This window comes from Pelobates fuscus, chromosome 11 (assembly GCF_036172605.1).
Source record: "Pelobates fuscus isolate aPelFus1 chromosome 11, aPelFus1.pri, whole genome shotgun sequence".
In the NCBI taxonomy this organism is placed as follows: Eukaryota; Metazoa; Chordata; class Amphibia; order Anura; family Pelobatidae; genus Pelobates; species Pelobates fuscus.
This window is the reverse complement of record NC_086327.1, coordinates 106,829,251-106,853,588: the sequence shown is the minus strand read 5'-3', so window position 1 is coordinate 106,853,588 and position 24,338 is coordinate 106,829,251. Positions and strand designations below refer to the sequence as shown.

Here is a 24,338-nt window from a genome sequence, read left to right as displayed (position 1 = left end):
GTGTAGAGGCATTTTGCCTGAAATTTTACATTGACATTAAAAATAATGGTTTATTTCAATACTCATATAAAGCAATAATTTGTCCCAAAGCAATTTTTAGGTGACAATTGTCTTTTTAAAAAAGTAGTTACAGTGATCTCATGTAGAATGTTTGGGGCAAAGAAAGACAGGACAGGACAGTATAAGATGCAAAGACAGTATAAGGAGAGAAAAAAAGAAAAGTGACACTGCCACTTTAAATACTAAGCTTAGTTGTACCTGGATGTATATGAACAGTCCTGCATAGGTTTTTTCCTGCTCTGTCTTTATAAAAGGGCTTGACACAAATCTTGTTGATAGACCCTGCTGTAATGTCAGTGAAAACCGTACTGTGGGTCTGAGGAGCCACGTTAACCACAGCAGAATTCCCTGCTTGCCGCCGGCATCTCACACGATATCCCTGCACATCACCATCTGCCGAGCCCCAAGTAGCCTTCAAGCGATCAGATCCCAGATCCTCCAAATGCAGGTAGCGCACTTTAACATCTTCTGTTAGAGGGAGCAAAGCAATAAATCATTTAGTTAGCAAGATCTTAATGCACTGAGTCAAATTAAACATGTGGTCATTAAGGAATGTGGAACTGTAAATGGTGGTTTATTTAAATGTAGGTTTCCAAGATTGTATTATATGATTTGTAAAAATGTACACTTTTTAACCCCTTAAGGACCAAACTTCTGGAATAAAAGGGAATCATGACATGTCACACATGTCATGTGTCCTTAAGGGGTTAAATGAGTTGCATGCATTGTTAGAATTATTTTAAGTATATGTTTATACTAGGACATTAGTTTCAGCGTTTCCTTTAATGTGTGCCTCTGAGACCTCCCCAAACGCCTAAAGGGATAATCAAGGGCTCTCTAGGAAGACGCTTCACCAACCAGATGCTCCACCAATCAAGATCCCTGTTTCATGCCACAAACACAAGTTGAATACAACGGGAAGCAGGAAGTAAAATGTTCTCCTCTGCCATCCTTATAAGAGAGGGCAGTCTTATAGCTGCGGCACGTTTTGCTAATCACTGCAGTTTTACGCCATTGTGTGCTGGTAGTCTAGACAGAAAAATACATGAACCATAACCTATGCAAAAAAACTCATGTGTTATTGCTTAGAGTGCTCCTTTAAGGGCACTGTAGAGGTTATGGTGCCAGGTGTCCCCTGTCACTATGCCACAGTAAGGTGTCAAGCAGCTTTTGAACATCACTTACCTGGGTCTCATGTACACCTGTAATCATTCTGGTCTTCTGTGATATTGCCACAGAGAAAGTCCCCAGTCCGGTAAAGCAATATCAGTTTTGGCCCTTATTCATTGTTTGAAAGCATTAGCTCACCCATAAATAAAGTTGTCATTATATCTTACCTCGTTCCAGCACTCCTACGTGGTGCGGTACCTGAAAAAGACTCCTCTCTCCAGCTGATCGGCAAGCACCACGTTGGACGTTGTGATGACGCCTTTTTTGGGGGGCATCATTACGTTGATGCCCATTACTTTGATTTTCATTGGCCCAGAACGTTTTGGGGACGTGACCTTAAAACAAAAGACACCCTCATATAAATAGGGCGCCATTTGCTTTGTTCTTGTAAAGTTACCTCTAGTGCTGACCTTTGTCTGTATAGTTTTTCTTGGTATTTTTCTATTTATGTTTACACACTGCGTGTTGGGGTTTACTTAACCGGGACAGACGTTCAGAGTTCGACTGAATTGATATTATTAAAGTTGAATGCCAACCTCCTCTGTAGTGATTTCACAGAAGACTGGAAGATCTATGGGCACCTGAGGACCCCAGATAAATGTTAAACCATTCAAAAACTGTTTCAAAATGTTTAGACTCGTTCCTGTAAAATGGCACAAGGGGACTCCAGTTACCATACCTTTACAGACCACTGTAGTGGATATGATGCATAGAATGCCCCTTTAAGTAACAATTATATAATTTATCATAAACATTAATTACATATTCCATTGCTTTCCGAGTCAAGCTAGCTCAAGGAGGTCATTTATAATATTATTTCAATACATTTTAGATTTTGTTGGTTTCTAAATATGTCCAGAGATTTATAAATATTAATACCCAGCTCCATGACGATTGTTGTGACCACCTTGGAAATACAAAGGTTGAGTTAACCTTGACAAATTAAAACCATGTGCCTGATGTTTTATCTCAGAGGCATTATACTGTACATTAGATTGGTGTTAAATTTAGCTCGTCAACTAATAGTAAGAAAAGAACATTGTAAATATACTTGTAATCATGGGGACCAATTCTCGGTAGATTTAGTCATTTGAGTTGAAGCACTGGGAATTCCGCCAAGTTCGAGCCATTAATATAAAACTATCTCCACACACTGACAGACAGCAGATAAACCAAGAAGGCGATAACATCCCCAAAGAATAAAATGACTGATAAATGAGCTGTGTGTGTCTGGACTAGGAACGAAAGAAGCACTCTCTTACTAGTTTCTGTAATTTTTAAAGGGGAACCTACCCCCGAAATATACATTTCTCCAAATTGAAGAAATATAAGCAACAAATACATTTGTCAACATTTTCTATTTTTTTTTTTTTTAAACAACATAAATTGGATCTGTCACAATAGTACACTCCACTGCCCAATTACAAATAAAAGGAATAATCCCTGTTTAGTATATATTTATGCCAAATGGAAACATGCATGAATTTAATCATGTGTTTCTTCATTGGGGATATATCTAAAACCAATTTGCAAAAGGTGTAGATCTTGTCTGCAGCATTTACAAACCCTCCCCTTTTCCCCCAGGCCAGACTTTCTGTGGCTGTCCAATGCAGCTCAAAGAGAAGACTTTGCAAGAGAGGTGCTCTAGGCCAGTGCTCCCCAACCTTTTTATCGCCGCGGACCGGTAAACATTTGATAATTTTTCCGTGGCCCGCTTGTTTTGATTTAATAAGACAAAAAAAAAAAACCAGTCACATATATTAAAAAAACACGCAGACACATACATAGTCAGAAAATCACAAACACAGTCACATAAAGACATAGACTCAAAATTGTGTGTATGTGTGTGTGAGCGGTGCAGTGTGTGTGTATGGGGGGCAGTGTTTGCGGGGCAGTGTGTGTAGTGTGTGTATGGGGCAGTGTTTGGGGGCAGTGTGTGTAGTGTGTGTATGGGGCAGTGTTTGGGGGCAGTGTGTGTAGTGTGTGTATGGGGCAGTGTTTGTGGGGCAGTGTGTGTAGTGTGTGTATGGGGGCAGTGTGTGTATGGGGCAGTGTTTGGGGGCAGTGTGTGTAGTGTGTGTATGGGGGCAGTGTTTGGGGGCAGTGTGTGTAGTGTGTGTATGGGGCAGTGTGTGTAGTGTGTGTATGGGGCAGTGTGTGTAGTGTGTGTATGGGGGCAGTGTTTGCAGTGTGTGTGTATGGGGCAGTGTTTGGGGGCAGTGTGTGTATGGGGGCAGTGTGTGTAGTGTGTGTATGGGGGCTGTGTATGGGGGCAGTGTGTGTAGTGTGTGTATGGGGGCAGTGTTTGGGGGCAGTGTGTGTAGTGTGTGTATGGGGCAGTGTTTGGGGGCAGTGTGTGGTGTGTGTATGGGGCAGTGTTTGTGGGGCAGTGTGTGTAGTGTGTGTATGGGGGCAATGTTTGCAGTGTGTGTATGGGGCAGTGTGTGTATGGGGGCAGTGTGTGTAGTGTGTGTATGGGGGCAGTGTTTGGGGGCAGTGTGTGTAGTGTGTGCATGGGGGAGTGTTTGGGGGCAGTGTGTGTAGTGTGTGTATGGGGGCAGTGTGTGTAGTGTGTGTATGGGGCAGTGTTTGTGGGGCTGTGTGTGTAGTGTGTGTATGGGGCAGTGTGTGTATGGGGCAGTGTGTGTATGGGGCAGTGTGTGTAGTGTGTGTATGGGGCAGTGTTTGTGGGGCAGTGTGTGTAGGGCTGTGTGTGTAGTGTGTGTATGGGGCAGTGTGTGTATGGGGCAGTGTGTGTATGGGGCAGTGTGTGTATGGGGAGTAAGGAGGGTAGGGAGGCTTTTTAAAATTTATTTAATTAAAAATAATATATTGATGTCCCCCCTCCCTTCTTACCTTTACTGGGAGGAGGGGGGACATTTCTTAGTCCCTGGTGGTCCGGTGGGGATTCCCTGGTGGTCCGGTGGTGGTGAGATGAACTCTAGCCCAGTTACAGGGCTAGAGTTCACTCTCGCGAGATTTGGAGCGTTGCCGTGGTTACCGCGGCAACGCTCCAAATCTCGCGAGAGGAGGACCCGGAGGAGCTGCAGGTAAGAGCTCCTGGGTCCTCTCTCCCTCCCCTGCCGGCTGCCAGCACCGTGCCTGCGGACCGGGGAGGGAGATCTCTGATCTCCCCTCCGGTCCGCAGGCACATTGCAGGGCTGGCACTTGGGCAATGCCAGCCCTGCATTAGCCGGCAGGCTCGCACACCCCTGGGCGGCCCGGTACCGTTTGATCCACGGACCGGTACCGGTCCGCGGCCCGGGGGTTGGGGAACACTGCTCTAGGCAATTGCTGCCTCTTGAGTTATCTTCACTGGAAGTAACAGGACAGGTAGTCTGATTGACAGCCAGGAAGATGTAACAAGGTTTATTTATAAAAGTGCCAATTTCTATTTAACCCCTTAAGGACGTATGACATGTCATGATTCCCTTTTATTCCAGAAGTTTGGTCCTTAAGGGGTTAAATCTGCATTTTTTGTAAATTAAAAAAGAGGACACACTCTTCATACTTAAAGCATTTCAGCAAGCTAAAGTGGTTTAGGGGTTCGGATTGCCCCTTTAATGTTATAGCCCAACCACAAAATAAATACTTTACTTTTTGGAGCATTGTCCCCTAGTATTCTGTAATGCTGGCCTGCACAATGCATGATATACCTCTCAACATTTGAAATAGACAAAGAGGGACCCTTTCCTGTGACAGTTACAATAAATTTTTTTGACTTACTAACAACAATTTGTGCAACTAAAATGTAACTTAGAACCAGACCAATGCTTCTTATTTAGACAGACCATTTTCTAAAAACATTTATTATAGTTTAAAGACACAGTACTGTAAATATTTTTACTGTTGAGCTCTGTTATATACTTAATCACACCAACAATACGGAGCCTCTAGAAAAGAGGGACATTGGGATAGAAAAGAGGGACAGAGGGATTTGGGCCCAAATTAGGGACTGTCCCTCCTAAATCGGGACACTTGGGAGGTATGCATTATATTTAGTAGTAATCACTAGGTAAGGGGGTAATATGGTCACCCTGCCATAGAAGTGCTGCTGTAGGTTGGACATTCTCATCCAACATGAGACAGATGCTATTTTTGGTGCAGAGTGCTAAATGTGGAGGACTGTCTGGCACCCGAACTGTATGCATCCGCCACTCACTGCTTCCTCGTAACTCCGAGTACTTCCAAGCACTCCACCTGACACCATAACCATCGCAAAGCCTGCAGCCAGCGTTACAGCTTAGTTTGGGGTCACGCTGTCCTCCACCCACCCTGGACCCAAGACCAGGATCCAGATTCCAGTGGGTAGACCTCTCCCAATCCAGGGAGTAAAGCAGGATGGCTCTTACAAGAGCTAGTGATTATAATCCAAGGGAGTATAGTGACCACAGCAATCCCCAGAGTGAATATAGCTGTTCCCTCCACACATGAGACGAGGCTCTATGTTGAGGGTGAAGAGGAACTGGCCTTATATGCAAGTCCCCATGCAAGGGGTTTTCCATGACATAAGCCAGGGGCATTCCCCACTGGACCTATGAGGGGACTGTGCCAAAGTACACATTGTAATTACATTGCCTCTCAGGTCCAGGACACTCCCACATGCAGGATAACCCCTCCCATGTGCCTGAGAGATAATTGAGTCAGGCACTGTACTTAACTCAATTATTAGGCACAGAAAACATACATTTTAACAACATCCCGAAAGTACCCCCAAAACACATGGAAACCCCACAAAAGTCACATCCCCTGATGTGGGGGACCAACATATCCCAAAATCAGCCAGATCGGTTCAGGGGTTCGGGATTGCCATGGAAGTCATACTTTTGACCGACCGTGCACATGGTCCTATGCCCAAAACAGTTCCATGGAATCCGGGCTAACGGTCGGTTCTTCTTTGTGGAGTGCAAAAGTACATAAATTCTTTGAACACAGCCTTTTAAAGTGCATTGGGCAAGGTATATTGCAGGGCCCATAGTCCTGAGGCAGGCAAGCAGGCTTCTCCAGGAGCCCGTGGCGAGGTTCTGTTCACCACACTAAATATTGAGAGACAGTCCATTAATTCCCATGGGGATTGCACTTACTAAACATGCACTTTACCCCAAATCAGCACCTGTTTTTTAACTTGACAAATCACCACCCCGTCTGCTTAGTACAGTCGCTGTCAAAAACTGAGGCTTCCAAACTTAGGTCTTCAGCTGCAATTGGACCACAATAACCACGATCCTCTGCCAGACAAAGTTAGAGTTTATTATTTTATTATTATTATTATTATTTATAAGACGCCAACAAAGTTCATGGTAGTGTACAATAGGTTTATGGGAATTAACTGGAGATATTGGGAGCGAGAGGAAGTTATTGGGTTTTTGTACTACTATCATATCCTTATGGATACGGCCCACATGCTGAGCCTGGCTGAGAATGATGGCAGTTGCCAATCACAGCTTGTGGAGTCACTGGGTTCCCACAGTATCACACCAGCCATGGGTATTGGTCTACAATGGTTTACAAAGCACTCTCCCAGGACAGCAGTAAGTTTACACGCACTGACACAACTGGAAACATTGATAATGAGTTATTGTGTTGGTAATCTAAACAATGGGTCTCAGATAAGATTGAATGGAAAGACCAGGCACTTCTAATACAGAGGATCAGAACACAAACAGTCTATGAGACCAACATTAGAGACATTCAGCATGTAAAGACTGCTGCTATGTTACAAATCCTGCAATCACTACATTCTAATCCCTTTTAACAATGAATCAGTAACAGAGTTGCCGCAGGTTAAACAAGGTAACCTAAAAAAAACATGTTTTTCTTTAGCTAACAGGGTTGACTCTGAAGGTCTCCAGGTAAATCTCATTACGCAGCATAACTAATCCACCATACTCCTTTAAATAGTGGCATTTATGTATTTTATCAAACGGCTCTGAGAAAATGCAGTGAATGTTGAAATGTACTTTGGTTTTAAGTACACCTGAGCTAAAACTCATGTTTAAAGAATTATTCTAAAAACCATAACCACTACACTTTATTGGTGCAATGTATGGGTGCCATCTCCTGCTAACCTGCCCCACAAATCTCAGCCTACCATTCCATCCAAGGTTGGACAGATGTCTGAATAGGATAGAAGTGTGATCTGTCTCAAAAAAGACTATGCTCAACCTTGTTCTAATGGAATGACTACTTATAGGTGCTGTGGGATGCTATATATGCAGACAGTTTTAAAAACAATACACATTAACCCCCTTATTTGTTAATTATTTGGTAATTATAGTGATATAATTTGAGAAAGTTATTTGTTTAGAAGAAGAAGAGAAATCCATGCCTTCCCAAAAACAGTGAGAAAAGTATAAGGCAACTGATCCAATAAACAGAACATGGGAGTTGATTATAGAAAAACAAGGCACAATCAGGAGAGAAATAATGACTGGTGGAGATACCTGTATGATCAGTCCTTTAGTCCAAGCTGGGCCAATAGTGTACTGGGCATTTTAGTTATAGAAGTTTAAAGCTGAACTACAACTCCCAGTAAACCCTGCTGAGTTCCCACCCCCTAACAGATGATCTGTAGACATGTGCGAATTTTGGCAATTCGGACATTCGGATGCTTCTTGTAGGGTTAGGGAATTGCCGAAATCCTGAATTCCCAAAGTGCCGAATTTCGGAAGTGCCGAACCGAAGTGCCGAACTGAAGTGCCGAATTGCTTACGTCTAGAATTTCGGAAGTGCCGAACCAAACCATCTCTCAAGTCATCTCTAATGATCTCCTGCCTTGCTTTATTTAACTATGCTGTGTTTGAACCCAGGAGACACCTATGGATTCATTATAGGTCCACAATTACAGCTATTTCTGTATCTTTCCCCTCCATGATTTAGTTTCATCCTGTTGGCTTGGTTGATACTTCTAATAAACTATGTTCTTCCTGATTTCACTAATCTTCAAACATTGTTACACAAAATAATGTTGAAATGGCCTGTATTACTCAAAGGACTGATTAGAACTGCACCAACGAACAACATTCAGTCTTACTTCTGCAGACCTACAGAATCCCCACGGTAATGACGCACAGTTTTGTACTAACCTTTAATATTTCTATACATCTCTCATCTCAATATAAAACGTCTGTAAAATAAAGCAAACAAAACTAGTCTCAAACTTTTGCACTTCGCAGCCCCTCCTTTGGATTGCCTCTGATTTGGTAAGAAAAATGGAGTAGATGAGTAATTGTCATGTAATCAATGCTGCGTAATTTCACTTGCACTGTTTTTTTCCTGCTAAATCTGGACAAATTACTGCAGGTATGTTAAGTAAGGCATAGGGAATGTCCCTTTTATACCAAGCCTCTTGGTACCCGACTGTGGGAATTAGTGGGAATGTAGAATAATATACTTTTTAGTCAATATTATTTCACATAATCTTCTGTAATTTACCAACAACTTACTCTCTTCCGTGCAAGCAATGGCTGACAATGCTTTCTCAGCTCCATCTTTAAATCTGGCAGCTACCGTCACCAAATACGTAGTGTTGGTTTTTAGGTTTTCCAGTACGGTGCTGTTTGTGTTACTGTCCAATTCAACTTTGTACACCGTATTGCTGGGAAGAGGGCCATACTGGATTTCATAGCTGGCAACACCGTCAAGGAGAGGACCCCAACTAACCCGGAAACTGTTCGAAGTAGGTTCAGATATTAAAATCTGTAATGGGGCGTACCTTTCTGAAAAACAATGGAATCAAAGTTGGCAAGTTGGGTCGTCAGACATTTCTTAGAGCCATCATTCATAAGCTTTTGCAATACATTTCCTTAGCGTGTGCACCCAATAAACTTTTATTGAATGCTTACAAACATTTATTGAATGCTTAATCATTAGAAACATTTATTTTGTATTATTTAACCAAACTTAAATGCAGGTGAAATGCAGGTGAAATGCAGTAAAGCCAATGGAAAAAATGGAACATTTTCATAGTAATGATATGTTATGTCCACATTTATGTGATCCCTATTATCAACCATATAATGATCTACCCTAAAATGACCAAAAAGTATCGTAGCAGCCTAAACAGGGAACAGTAGGAACAATATGGCCATGTATTCGGGTGTACCTGGGCACACAGCTACATCTCAATTTAAAGGTTTCCCTAACCTTTTTGAGTGGGGGGCATTCCTGTTTAAAATGCCCTATTGGGGGGCGTGGCCTGGACGAGCATGGTGCAGGACGCTCGGTAGTAGAGCTCCGCACACCTGGCCGGAAAAATAGCTATTTACAGCCCTAAATAAAGAGGTGATGGTCCGGAATAAAAAGCTGTCAGTTACGGGGACGGCGGCAGTCAATGCCCCGAGTCAAAACACGGGACCGATGGACGACTACATTGCAACGCCAGCGGACCTGCGAGGCCCTTCACAGGCCGACAAAATGGCGCCGGCCTCTCCAAGATCGGAGAGTACAGGGGAATCCTTGCCGGGCAGTGAGCAAGCTGAAGCCCTCACGCTGATCCGGGCGGAGCTCACGCAAATATCCGAAAGGATGCTGACCAAGGATGACACGGGCACCCTGGTGAGGGAGATGCGAGCGGCCATACGAGAGGAAATGGCCGACTTACGAAAGGACCTGAACGCCCTGGAACAGAGGGTGGAGGAGGTGGAGGAGGCGGCCCGCGACAGTGAGCAGCAACACAGAGCGGCAGAGGTGGCTGCGACCCGACAGGGGAACATGCTACTCACCATCCGCAGGCAAGTCGAAGATCTAGAAAACAGAAGCCGTCGCAACAACATCCGCATCCGCGGCCTGCCAGAAATGGAGGCTGAACCGCTACAGGACACTCTAGTCGCGCTTTTCCAGCAGATATTGGGTGAAGAGGCACCCGGTGCTCTTACACTAGAGCGCGCACACAGAACGCTTGGGCCGATGAGACAAGATGGAGGCCCGAGGTTATGTGGTGTGTTGCCTGCACCTCAGTAGCCTAAAGGAGAAGATCATGGCTGCCACCAGGGGAATGGCCACCATTCCATTCCGTGGCTCCGAAGTATCCCTATTCCAGGATCTCTCCAGCCTGACCCTGGATGCCAGACGAGCATTACGCCCGGTCACTAGCGCACTCAGAGAGAAACAGATCCCGTACCGCTGGGGATTCCCGCTCAGCTTACAAGTAAAGCATGGCCACACATGGCTATCAGCGCGCTGGCCTGAGGAGGTCCCCGGCCTGATGAGAGCTCTCAACCTACCACAGACCCGAATCCGCAACTGGATCCTGGAGGAGGCGATTGCGGCAAGGAGAGACCCAACGGCCCCATCCGAAACCAGGAGGCACCTACCGCAAGGAGGGCACCCCCGAGGAGATGGGGTGGGCCGGATGGCCCAGAAGAATAGAGTGGTCCCGGCCGAGTCGGACTGTGGGGAGTCTGGTGAGTCAACCTATACACTGGGGACATGGGGACACGTGGGCCTACTGGCTCACCCGGGAAGCGATGGGCATACCTGGACTCTTTGGGTGGAATATGGGGAGAAAAGCGTTCACACGTGGGCAGGGGGATGGCATATAAACCTATACAATGCTCCTCCCGCACTGCCCCTATAAGAAGAGGAATGCAGGTCACAGCGGATGGGAGCCCCCCCTTACACTCATGCAGTTACCATAGGGCGGGATAGTGAGCCATGTTGGGGAGGGGTACTGGGTCCCCGGAATGAAGGGGTTCCGGACTGATGGAGACTGTCATCTGCCACAGCTACCCCGGTGCACCCTCCTCCGCCTGCAGGGCGAAGGAAGAGGTGGGGGGGGGGGGAGGTCTGCCTGAACCAGGGGACTCAAACTGCAGGCCGGCAGCAGTGAGAAATTGAAGACTACTACCACTTCGATGCACTCCTTCACCCTGAGCCGCGACCGGCTCCCCTGTTTAGAACTGCTGTGTACCGCAGGGGGGGTTGGGGAGGGGAGGGGGCAGGGGGGGAGACGTGGGGGAGGGGGGTGGGGAGGCTAGATGCAGTTGCAAGCGAGATGATGTCAGCAAAAAACGGGGGGCTAGTAGACACCCAGGCAAGCTACTCGCCAGGCGGAGAACTTAGGGGCCAAGTACTCATAAGGGAGGGAGGACACCTGCGGGAACATTACCAGCAGCTGAGAGACAGATTATGGCGAACAGAGGTGGGAAGGGGCGATGGAGGGCTCTCTAGGCTGCACAGCCCTCTGATAGCTGACACGAGGTAGATGACCCAAATAACGTAAACACACTACGCACCAGGCAGCCACTCACACAATGCAGCTGTCGGGGTCTGGGTTTTCGTTGCGGGGCGGCCCACTCACACTCGTGGGCCGCCCCGCAACGAAAACCCAGACCCCGACAGCTGCATTGTACCCCCACGCCCAAGAATAGGGACCCATGCCCACCCAGACCACGATAGATACCCCTTAGGAACAAGGGATCCCCAACCCGGGTGACTCGGAAAGGAGCATAGGAAAGAACACGGAACCCAGCCTAATGACTCCCAGACCCCTACCCCGACCATGAACCCCGAACGAAAACTGACGACAAAAGCCAATGCTTTGCGACCGGACACTTTTTGCCTCCTTAGCCACAACTACTTTTCGGCCAGGGGGGTGAGATATGGAAACATTCTACCCACACTCACTGAGAACACACCACACACCCACTACATAAAAGACAACAAAATAATCACAACACTCAATAGTCCCAGCGCAGGTGCAGTCTAGGTCAGGCACCCACAGACGGACACCCTCCCCACACTGGTAGAGGGAGTGCGAACCGACCCCTGAAAGGGACCCCGCACGACATCCCCGCCTCAGGTGTCAAGTCTAAGTAGGACCGCCCACAGGTCTACAACCACGGCCCACGGCCAAGCCCAAACTCCCCCTGTTGACTTCGTATTGACCGGGGTACGCTAATCAACATATGATCCCGAAGGAAGAAGGAACAGCGGAAACACACGGAAGCACTCTGTAAGCAGATCTCCGAACTAGAGGAGGCGCATAAGACCACGCAGTCCGATCAGGACTATAGAGCCCTCCTGGATGCCAGGAGGACGCTACGCGACATCCTGGAGAGAAAAAACAGGTCGCAAGAGTATTCTGAGAACGGACAGCAACTGAAATAGCCTGCCCTTCGGTAGGTCCCCGCTCAGAACTCAAGCTGGTTTTAGCTCATCTTGTGCCATTACAGAGAGAACATATCTGAAGCATATCAGACTGGTCCCACCCATACGGGTAGTCCAGATCCGAAATGCCAGCAAGTTCTCTCTGCACGAGAGATACAGCAACCCCAGACGATCGTTTCAGCCTTGTTAGGCATCATCAGTGAGGCATAGCTAATATCTCTCTAGGCACCGTGAGCAAGGGGTCCACGTCTGGATTACCCTTTAAACTTATGGAGAGAAAAAACAGGTCGCAAGAGTATTCTGAGAACGGACAGCAACTGAAATAGCCTGCCCTTCGGTAGGTCCCCGCTCAGAACTCAAGCTGGTTTTAGCTCATCTTGTGCCATTACAGAGAGAACATATCTGAAGCATATCAGACTGGTCCCACCCATACGGGTAGTCCAGATCCGAAATGCCAGCAAGTTCTCTCTGCACGAGAGATACAGCAACCCCAGACGATCGTTTCAGCCTTGTTAGGCATCATCAGTGAGGCATAGCTAATATCTCTCTAGGCACCGTGAGCAAGGGGTCCACGTCTGGATTACCCTTTAAACTTATGGAGAGAAAAAACAGGTCGCAAGAGTATTCTGAGAACGGACAGCAACTGAAATAGCCTGCCCTTCGGTAGGTCCCCGCTCAGAACTCAAGCTGGTTTTAGCTCATCTTGTGCCATTACAGAGAGAACATATCTGAAGCATATCAGACTGGTCCCACCCATACGGGTAGTCCAGATCCGAAATGCCAGCAAGTTCTCTCTGCACGAGAGATACAGCAACCCCAGACGATCGTTTCAGCCTTGTTAGGCATCATCAGTGAGGCATAGCTAATATCTCTCTAGGCACCGTGAGCAAGGGGTCCACGTCTGGATTACCCTTTAAACTTATGGAGAGAAAAAACAGGTCGCAAGAGTATTCTGAGAACGGACAGCAACTGAAATAGCCTGCCCTTCGGTAGGTCCCCGCTCAGAACTCAAGCTGGTTTTAGCTCATCTTGTGCCATTACAGAGAGAACATATCTGAAGCATATCAGACTGGTCCCACCCATACGGGTAGTCCAGATCCGAAATGCCAGCAAGTTCTCTCTGCACGAGAGATACAGCAACCCCAGACGATCGTTTCAGCCTTGTTAGGCATCATCAGTGAGGCATAGCTAATATCTCTCTAGGCACCGTGAGCAAGGGGTCCACGTCTGGATTACCCTTAAAACTTATGGAGAGAAAAAACAGGTCGCAAGAGTATTCTGAGAACGGACAGCAACTGAAATAGCCTGCCCTTCGGTAGGTCCCCGCTCAGAACTCAAGCTGGTTTTAGCTCATCTTGTGCCATTACAGAGAGAACATATCTGAAGCATATCAGACTGGTCCCACCCATACGGGTAGTCCAGATCCGAAATGCCAGCAAGTTCTCTCTGCACGAGAGATACAGCAACCCCAGACGATCGTTTCAGCCTTGTTAGGCATCATCAGTGAGGCATAGCTAATATCTCTCTAGGCACCGTGAGCAAGGGGTCCACGTCTGGATTACCCTTTAAACTTATGGAGAGAAAAAACAGGTCGCAAGAGTATTCTGAGAACGGACAGCAACTGAAATAGCCTGCCCTTCGGTAGGTCCCCGCTCAGAACTCAAGCTGGTTTTAGCTCATCTTGTGCCATTACAGAGAGAACATATCTGAAGCATATCAGACTGGTCCCACCCATACGGGTAGTCCAGATCCGAAATACCAGCAAGTTCTCTCTGCACGAGAGATACAGCAACCCCAGACGATCGTTTCAGCCTTGTTAGGCATCATCAGTGAGGCATAGCTAATATCTCTCTAGGCACCGTGAGCAAGGGGTCCACGTCTGGATTACCCTTTAAACTTATGGAGAGAAAAAACTAGAGAGATATTAGCTATGCCTCACTGATGATGCCTAACAAGGCTGAAACGATCGTCTGGGGTTGCTGTATCTCTCGTGCAGAGAGAACTTGCTGGCATTTCGGATCTGGACTACCCGTATGGGTGGGACCAGTCTGATATGCTTCAGATATGTTCTCTCTGTAATGGCACAAGATGAGCTAAAACCAGCTTGAGTTCTGAGCGGGGACCTACCGAAGGGCAGGCTATTTCAGTTGCTGTCCGTTCTCAGAATACTCTTGCGACCCGTTTTTTCTCTCCATAAGTTTAAAGGGTAATCCAGACGTGGACCCCTTGCTCACGGTGCCTAGAGAGATATTAGCTATGCCTCACTGATGATGCCTAACAAGGCTGAAACGATCGTCTGGGGTTGCTGTATCTCTCGTGCAGAGAGAACTTGCTGGTATTTCGGATCTGGACTACCCGTATGGGTGGGACCAGTCTGATATGCTTCAGATATGTTCTCTCTGTAATGGCACAAGATGAGCTAAAACCAGCTTGAGTTCTGAGCGGGGACCTACCGAAGGGCAGGCTATTTCAGTTGCTGTCCGTTCTCAGAATACTCTTGCGACCCGTTTTTTCTCTCCATAAGTTTAAAGGGTAATCCAGACGTGGACCCCTTGCTCACGGTGCCTAGAGAGATATTAGCTATGCCTCACTGATGATGCCTAACAAGGCTGAAACGATCGTCTGGGGTTGCTGTATCTCTCGTGCAGAGAGAACTTGCTGGTATTTCGGATCTGGACTACCCGTATGGGTGGGACCAGTCTGATATGCTTCAGATATGTTCTCTCTGTAATGGCACAAGATGAGCTAAAACCAGCTTGAGTTCTGAGCGGGGACCTACCGAAGGGCAGGCTATTTCAGTTGCTGTCCGTTCTCAGAATACTCTTGCGACCCGTTTTTTCTCTCCATAAGTTTAAAGGGTAATCCAGACGTGGACCCCTTGCTCACGGTGCCTAGAGAGATATTAGCTATGCCTCACTGATGATGCCTAACAAGGCTGAAACGATCGTCTGGGGTTGCTGTATCTCTCGTGCAGAGAGAACTTGCTGGTATTTCGGATCTGGACTACCCGTATGGGTGGGACCAGTCTGATATGCTTCAGATATGTTCTCTCTGTAATGGCACAAGATGAGCTAAAACCAGCTTGAGTTCTGAGCGGGGACCTACCGAAGGGCAGGCTATTTCAGTTGCTGTCCGTTCTCAGAATACTCTTGCGACCCGTTTTTTCTCTCCATAAGTTTAAAGGGTAATCCAGACGTGGACCCCTTGCTCACGGTGCCTAGAGAGATATTAGCTATGCCTCACTGATGATGCCTAACAAGGCTGAAACGATCGTCTGGGGTTGCTGTATCTCTCGTGCAGAGAGAACTTGCTGGTATTTCGGATCTGGACTACCCGTATGGGTGGGACCAGTCTGATATGCTTCAGATATGTTCTCTCTGTAATGGCACAAGATGAGCTAAAACCAGCTTGAGTTCTGAGCGGGGACCTACCGAAGGGCAGGCTATTTCAGTTGCTGTCCGTTCTCAGAATACTCTTGCGACCCGTTTTTTCTCTCCATAAGTTTAAAGGGTAATCCAGACGTGGACCCCTTGCTCACGGTGCCTAGAGAGATATTAGCTATGCCTCACTGATGATGCCTAACAAGGCTGAAACGATCGTCTGGGGTTGCTGTATCTCTCGTGCAGAGAGAACTTGCTGGTATTTCGGATCTGGACTACCCGTATGGGTGGGACCAGTCTGATATGCTTCAGATATGTTCTCTCTGTAATGGCACAAGATGAGCTAAAACCAGCTTGAGTTCTGAGCGGGGACCTACCGAAGGGCAGGCTATTTCAGTTGCTGTCCGTTCTCAGAATACTCTTGCGACCCGTTTTTTCTCTCCATAAGTTTAAAGGGTAATCCAGACGTGGACCCCTTGCTCACGGTGCCTAGAGAGATATTAGCTATGCCTCACTGATGATGCCTAACAAGGCTGAAACGATCGTCTGGGGTTGCTGTATCTCTCGTGCAGAGAGAACTTGCTGGTATTTCGGATCTGGACTACCCGTATGGGTGGGACCAGTCTGATATGCTTCAGATATGTTCTCTCTGTAATGGCACAAGATGAGCTAAAACCAGCTTGAGTTCTGAGCGGGGACCTACCGAAGGGCAGGCTATTTCAGTTGCTGTCCGTTCTCAGAATACTCTTGCGACCCGTTTTTTCTCTCTACGCGACATCCTACAGCGGAAATTGCACAATACTATCAGACAGTCTCACCGCTTCTTCTATGAATATTCTAATAAATGTGTCCGCCTGCTGGCCAGAATGCTCCAAAGAAAACGGCGCATGTGTCATATCACCACAATCAGAACTAAGGAACAAACAATGACCCAGATACCAGACAAAATAGTGGAATCCTTCCGGGACTTCTATGAGACCTTGTACAACCTGCCCACCATGACTACGCCGGAGTCGATTCAACGGAGGGACCTGCGGATATCGGAGTACCTACGGGAACATGTCTCCAAAACGCTGAGCCAGGAAGCAGCGGAGGAACTGGAAACACCAATCACACTAGAAGAGCTACAGGCGGCGTTGAAAGGGTCGAAGCTCAATAAAGCCCCAGGCCCGGACGGACTGCCGGCCAAGTACCTCAAGGAGTTCGGGGATGTGCTGATGCCCAGGTTTCTGATGGGCATTAACTCCCTGTTGGAGGGAGGGGCTCTCCCACGCGACTCCCTGGCAGCAACGATAGCTGTCATCCCGAAGGAAGGCAAAGACCCAGCCATCTGCTCCGATTTCCCTCCTGAACGCGGACTTAAAGCTTTTCACTAAGATACTGGCCACCCGCATCAGTACTGTGCTCCCAGAAATGGTGGACCCTGACCCTGACCAGGTCGGCTTCATCCCTGGCCGAGAGGCTAGAGACAACACCATAAGGGCATGAAACATCATGCATGCGGCCGGTCGCTCCGCGCAAAAACTAGTACTCCTTTCCACCGATGCGGAGAAGGCCTTCGATCGGGTGGATTGGAGGTACATGGAGGCCACTCTACGGACCATGGGTTTTGGACCGCATCTGATGACATGGATTCTCTCCCTCTACACGACCCCAACCGCAAGGGTGCGAGTCAATGGCGCTTTGTCCGACCCAGTGTCGATCCGGAACGGGACGAGGCAGGGTTGCCCGCTCTCCCCCCTTCTGTTTGCCCTCTCCCTGGAACCGTTCCTTGGGGCGGTCAGATGGGACGGGGGAATAGGGGGGTACACCCTGAAGGGCATGGTACACAAGGTGGCAGCATATGCTGATGATATGCTGTTTTTCATCAGCAACCCCCTGGTCTCCATTCCAAATCTGCTGCGAGCCTTCAGGGAGTATGGGCTCGTATCTAACATGAAATTGAACGCGGATAAGTCGGAAGCCATGCCCCTCTCACTGACTGACCTGGAAGTCGCTCACCTACAATCCCAATTCCGGTTCGCATGGTGCAGGACGAAACTTAAATACCTAGGGATATGGCTCACTGCGGACCTTACCCAACTCTACACGCATAACTTCACCCCAATACTTCTCACACTGAAACAAGACCTTACGCGATGGGCTGGCCTCTGCGTATCGTGGTTCGGCAGAATGAATGCCATTAAAATGAACCTCCTGCCACGCCTGCTATACCTCTTCCAGACGCTCCCGATCCGAGTCCCGACAATGTTCTTTCGCAACATGGATACGGCAATCACCAGTTTCGTCTGGCAAACTAAGCCCCCCAGATTGAAGAGGACTCAACTGCAGCAGACAAAAGCACAAGGTGGAGTGGGGCTCCCCTCGATTTTAACCTACTACAGGGCAACACACTTACAACGCATAGTAGACTGGCATACATTGAAGACGGACAAAATATGGATTCGCATGGAGGGGGCGCAGACGGAGGGGACACTCCTAGCAGCCGTATGGCTGGACGAACACTCCGGGAACGAGCGGACACGGACTCACCCCCTTATGGAGCGACACTGCGGACCTGGTACTCCATAAGAACCAAACTCTCGCTTACTACGACCCCGGGCCCGATGACCCCAATCACCCACAATCCCAAGGTTGCTGGAGGACTCAAACCACAAGAGATTAAGACGTTCGGAGCAACGGATTTCACGCACATGCAACAATGGTGTACGGCAGACACTCTCAAACAACTTCCAGACCTCATACCAGATAGACCACCGACGACCCTGGAAAGATTCCGCTACTTTCAAATAAAGGCATACTACACCTCTCATGGAGGAAGACGCCTGTTCCATAGGAGCCTGACGGGGTTCGAAGAACACTGCAGAGCCCGCACGCATCTGAGCAGGAGTGTCTCCACACTATACGCCCTGCTTCAAACGGCAGCCCGCCCAGAACCGGCACGCTATATGGCATGCTGGGAGGAAGCTACGGGAGTTGTGCTCACGGAAAACAACAGTGGACGAAAATCCACATACTCACGCATCAAAGCTCTATGTGCTCCAAGCACCAAGAGCTCAATTACAAATTGCTGACTAACTGGTACAAAACCCCCGAGCGGCTACACCGGATGAACCAGGATGCCTCTGATCTCTGTTGGAGATGCGAGGAAGCAATAGGGACAGACCTACACATTTGGTGGTCCTGTAGAAAAATAACTCAATACTGGACCCAGATACACACGCAAATCACTGAAATCCTAGACACGGACCTCCAGCTGCAACCGCTTCAGATGCTCCTACACCACACAGATGCCCATATCGCGATATAAAAAGTCACTTACGAAACACCTACTAAATGCGGCTAAACTACTCATCCCAACCAGATGGCGCACCTCACAGACCCCTGACCTCCAACAGTGGATGGACAAGGTGGAAGAGATCCACGGGATAAAGACACTAACAGCGACCCTAAAGGGAACCACTGAACGATACCTACTGACGTGGACACCGTGGCTTGACTTTATATCCCGAAGAGGGAACCAGAATCATAACCGAGTGCACGGAGGGGATGGATCACAGGGAGTCCAACCCGACCTGAGCCCTGAAGGGGATGACCGTGGCGTGTGATCCGGAGGGAAGCGAACGGGCGTAGGTGGCGCGCGGGGGCGGACCTCTCGGGCTGGGTGGGCGCCTGGAGAGGGGGCTACACCCCACCCCATGCACACCCATTGAGCACAACCTCTTGCTCAACCCCTATACTTCTGGCCAACTCCCGCACAGGTCCTAGCACTGACGCACAATCTGTTCTCCCTTTACCCGGAAACTACCCTTAAACCGCTTAGAGCAGAACACAAGCCCTGCCAACTACACCCGCACAGACGGGGGGACCCTGGAACCAGGGCTGGACCCAAACCGTGAGCCGAACCATTACCAGTAGACCATGAGGCATACGAAGGAGGTACGGTTGCCACACACCTGGAGACCAAGTGGGGATCTAGGAGGCACAGAGGGTCTTGTCGCAAACCCAACTGACGCTTGGCCGACGAATAACTCGAATGAGACACAACGTAGACTGGGGGGGTGGAATCACAGACGACGAACAGGACGAATTGAGCACGATAATACTCGACATAGGACCATAAACCCTAAAGGTTACCTGTGAGACGAACACTAAGGGCCCCAGAGCTATAGAGACCCAAAAGGAAAAGGGCAATTACCCCTTAGACCTCTCGGACCGTACAACGGGACAGCACAGACCCCGGACCACACGCCATAAGCGCTTACTTAGGTAAAGCTCAGCCAGGGGAAACTACCCACTGCACAAGGCGGGTAACAGCCACGCGAGTAATAACAAACCAGCAACCTTCTTGTAATATAGTTGATGATGCATGTTCAGCCATTAGTGTTAGATGATAGGGTCAAGTATAGAACCAAGTTTAGTGGGGGGAAAAACCAAAAAAAAAACAAAAAAAAACGAAGGAACGAAAAGGGGAAAAGATGTATCCTTTCATCTATGCTACCCTGTAACGAACTGCCGATACTCTGAATAATTAAGATTGTTATGAATGAGTCGCTAAGACTTACACTCAGAATAGGTTAAGATTAGCAAATACGCTGTGAACTTAGCATGTTACATACCAGATCTTGTACTCCGTAGTGTGCATTTACAAATTACAGTTTAGACTTAAAATGTATTTTGAAACTCCCATGCCGAATGGTGTATCAATCGTATATTGTAAACGACCCGTACATCTCCCCTGTTTTTTTTCTCTTCTGTATCCCATTTTAAATGCCTTTAATAAAAACAGATTGACAAAAAAAAAAAAGCCCTATTGGACACTATGGAGAACCCCCCCCCCCCCCCCTGCACAGACTTTCATGCCCCCTCCAATGTCACAAGGGCCATGTACAGACCAATCACAGGCTTCACTTGCAGAAGTCTGTGATTGGACCATTTTGCCAGCTCAGACCTCATGTATGTGCTTCAAGACGGTAAGGTTAGGGGAGTTGAGTTTGTGTTTGTTTTTTTAAGGAGGGACTTCAGATTACACCATTAACAAAGTTGACGACCCTATGAGTTGACACAGCAAATATAATCAATGTTGGATCAATGTGAACTCTAAACATTTGCTTTGTTTTCTATTATTTCCTTAAATAAATTTTGTTTATCTTTTATGATAATTCGGATGGTCAGATTCCAATCACATTTGAAGTCAACGTATAGGGTAATACAGATAACCCTTAAGGGTTCATACAATTCCTCACCACTGTATACAGGTTTTCTTATTCTGGGAAATAAGTATTCTTCCTTTCGTAACAGAGAGAAGCATGATACAGGACAGAGGTAGGTCCCAAAGTGTCCCATCAAAACTGTGATGATTGGGAGATGTAAGCCAGATCCTTCTTAATACAATACAATATAAGGGTGTACTCCATAATCAATGTTTTTTACACTCACCAGGACGAGTGGAGACCTGTATAGTTTGTGGTTGGATTATCTGGACATTTGATTCAGGGGTAAGGGTAACTTTATAGTTGGTATTGGGCATTAAGTTCCCCAGCAACACTTCAGTTTGACTTCCAGGCAAACTTTTCCGAACACTCCTGCGTAAGTCAGATTCCAGGGAATACTCCAAAAGGTACCGGTCTTCTTGTTGATTCAACATCCGTGGCCATGTTATACGAAAGCTTGTAGGGGTTATGTCTAAAGCCCGAAGCTGTAAACTTTGGATCGGCTCTGTGAAAGGGCAGATATACCATTTATATAGTTACAACATATATATCGGATAGATAACTACTGCTCACTATAAGACTGAGATAGTCATGCATTTATATTGTAGTGGAGCAACATTACAGCAGGACTAGGCAGATGGGAGTCTCCAAGCACGTTACCTGGCCAGATAAAAAGGGAACAAAATAGGATATTTATTTTAAAGGAAAACTCCTGGCACTGCAGGTACCCTTTCCCTCCCACCTCCCATCCCAGGTAGCTGAAGAGGTGAAAACCCGTTCAGGTCACTTACCTGACACCCCGCCGATGTCCCTCGGCTGTGGTTTCGGGTCGGCGTCGCTCCTCCCAGTAATCACGTCAGCCGGTGGGCGAGACTGATCCTGCCTGCCGGCTGAGGAAACCTAATGCGCATGCACACGCATTAGGTCTCCCCATAGGAAAGCATTGAAAAATATTTTCAATGCTTTCCTATGAGGAATTGAGCGACGCTGGAGGTCCTCACACAGCGTGAGGACGTCCAGTGACGCTCTAGCAAAGAAAATCTTTGCTATGAAAATCTTTGCTATGAATTAGGAAGTGCCCTCTAGTGGCTGTCTAGTAGACAGCCACTAGAGGTGGAGTTAACCCTGCAATGTAATTATTGCAATTTATAAAAAAATTGCAATAATTACAGTTGCAGGGTTAAGAGTAGTGGGAGTTGGCACCCAGACCACTCCAATGGGCAGAAGTGGTCTGGATGCCTGGAGTGTCCCTTTAAGGGACCGTCTACCTTTATATTCCTGTTTTTGATTTAGTTATCTACATGCTTCAATTACAAGTTTAGCAATGAAACTTACTTTATTCCACCTAAATAAAAGAATGCCTGTTATGAGCTATCTGGTCTCAGGGCCAGTGCAAGGATTTTAGCCACTCTAGGCGAAAATATTTTTGCTGCCCCATTCGTTCCACCCATTTATGCAGACTTACATACACTGGCCCACACACACACAAACACACTGACCCCCTCCACACACTCAAACTGACCCATGCAGACACACACACTGACCCATGCAGATACACACTGACCTATAGACACACAGACCCACACACACACACACAGAGACCCATACACACAAACAGACCCATACATACACACACACTGACCCATGTAGACACACACTGACTTATACACACACACAGAGACCCATACACACAAACAGACCCATACATACACACACACACACTCTCTCTCTATCTCTCCAGATAGAGCTTGTAGCCTGCTTGTTGATTGATTAGTGGTTTATCTATTTTGAGCAGTAATAGCTTGTTGGTCTGCCTGGATATTATTTTAGAAGTGATACTATTCTGGATATTATTTTAAAAGTGGCTTGTCTGCATCTGTACATAAATAATGTGCATATGTGACTTACCTTTTCCTTTTATTCTCCCACCCACTTGTCCCCACGTACAGGGCAAGCTGCCGGAGCGAGTGAATCACGTGCCCTTGTGCTGCCGCGATGCTTTACTGGGAGAGGGGTCCTGACTTAGCAGGCTGTGGTGAATGCCAGACCGACGTTCTACTGGGCGCTAGTCTACAAGTAAGTGCTCCCTAGTGCCTGGTAACGCGGCTGGCAGCAGCCGCGATCTGCTCTATACAATTAATTCAGCTTGATAGGGAGGCGGCCAGGCAAGAAGTAATGCCACTGCTGGAGCCCCCCTAAGTAGGCACCCTAGGCGGCCCTGTCTGTTCTGCACCCTGATGTAACACACCAAGCGATACCGCATGTTGTACTGTACAGAGCATTTTTTTTTCTACTATTAAGTGCTGCAGGGAGGAAGGAGAAACAGAATGTAAAGAGAAGAGAAGGAAAGAAGTAGAGGAAAGAAAGAAAGGAAAATGGATGGATGAACGGACAGACAATAATAGCCTAAATCCAGTAAGAGAGGTGTGAAAGACTTTAAATTATAATTTATAGAATTATATAATTGTTATTTCAGATTCTATTGATTAATGGACAGTGTTAAATGTGGCATGCATTTCTCACAATTCAAATAAATTAAATTAATAGATAATTATAAATTTGAATTTATTAAATTTGAAAATTTTCTGCAGCTTAGTTAGTTTTCCAGCTTGCCAACTGAGGTCTAAATATTGATATCCCCTTGCCAGTTCTCCAAAATTCTGTTTTGTCAATAAGCCCACATGAGTCTGTAGATAATAATATGTATGTGGTGTCTAGGATCCATGAAACGTACCAGGCAGAGTGGAGACCCGTATAGTTTGTGGTTGTATAAACTTAACATTGGATTCAGGTGTTAGTGTCACTTGGTAGGTGGCATTAGGGACCAAATTCCCCAGTACAAAACTTGTCTGATCTGCAGGTAGAAGTCTCTGTGTGCTCCTCTGTACATCGGATACTAAGGTATACTTCAATTGGTAACTTTCTTCTCCAACTCGGTCCAACACCCGTGGCCAGGTTAGCCGAAAGCTTCTAGATGTCAAGTCATGAACCTTTATTTGTAATGCTTGGGACCGTTCTATGAAAGGAGAAAATTAATTATAACTACAGACGTATTACATTGGATACATTACTCCTGGTAATAACTGACCTGGAATTTTCATGTGTTTTAAATGTTATGAGGCTTTCTACTTTCACGTTTTCCTGTGCCAGTATTGAACTCCAAATTTCAGCAGATAAAAATGTTGACAATGGAGCTAAGCGAGCTCTCCTCAGTGACATGTGCTAACATGTCTTAAGGGACAACTGTCCCTTCAAAACTATTTGTTAATATAATAATCCTTTCTTCGCGTTTTGAAAGGGAATAGATTTTTGTAACATGAAGTAAAATATGAGAAAAACTTAGCCCTACCTTTAGTATGTGACAGGATCCTTCAGTCATGTACATGCACCTTTGGTCGGACAGTGT

The 24,338-nt window shown here is 47.0% G+C and overlaps 1 protein-coding gene across 2 annotated transcripts in view; it reads right to left on the bottom strand.

Moving 5' to 3' along the window:
* Positions 1-24,338, bottom strand: part of VWA1 (von Willebrand factor A domain containing 1) — a 114,104-nt gene that overhangs the window by 12,674 nt on the left and 77,092 nt on the right. For both annotated transcript variants that reach the window (XM_063436412.1, XM_063436411.1), the window contains 4 exons: positions 23,667-23,948; positions 21,159-21,437; positions 8,676-8,948; positions 259-528 (listed from right to left, as the gene is read on the bottom strand). In XM_063436412.1, coding sequence (XP_063292482.1) covers positions 259-528; positions 8,676-8,948; positions 21,159-21,437; positions 23,667-23,948 — 1,104 coding nt within the window. The remainder of the gene's footprint in view (positions 1-258; positions 529-8,675; positions 8,949-21,158; positions 21,438-23,666; positions 23,949-24,338) is intronic.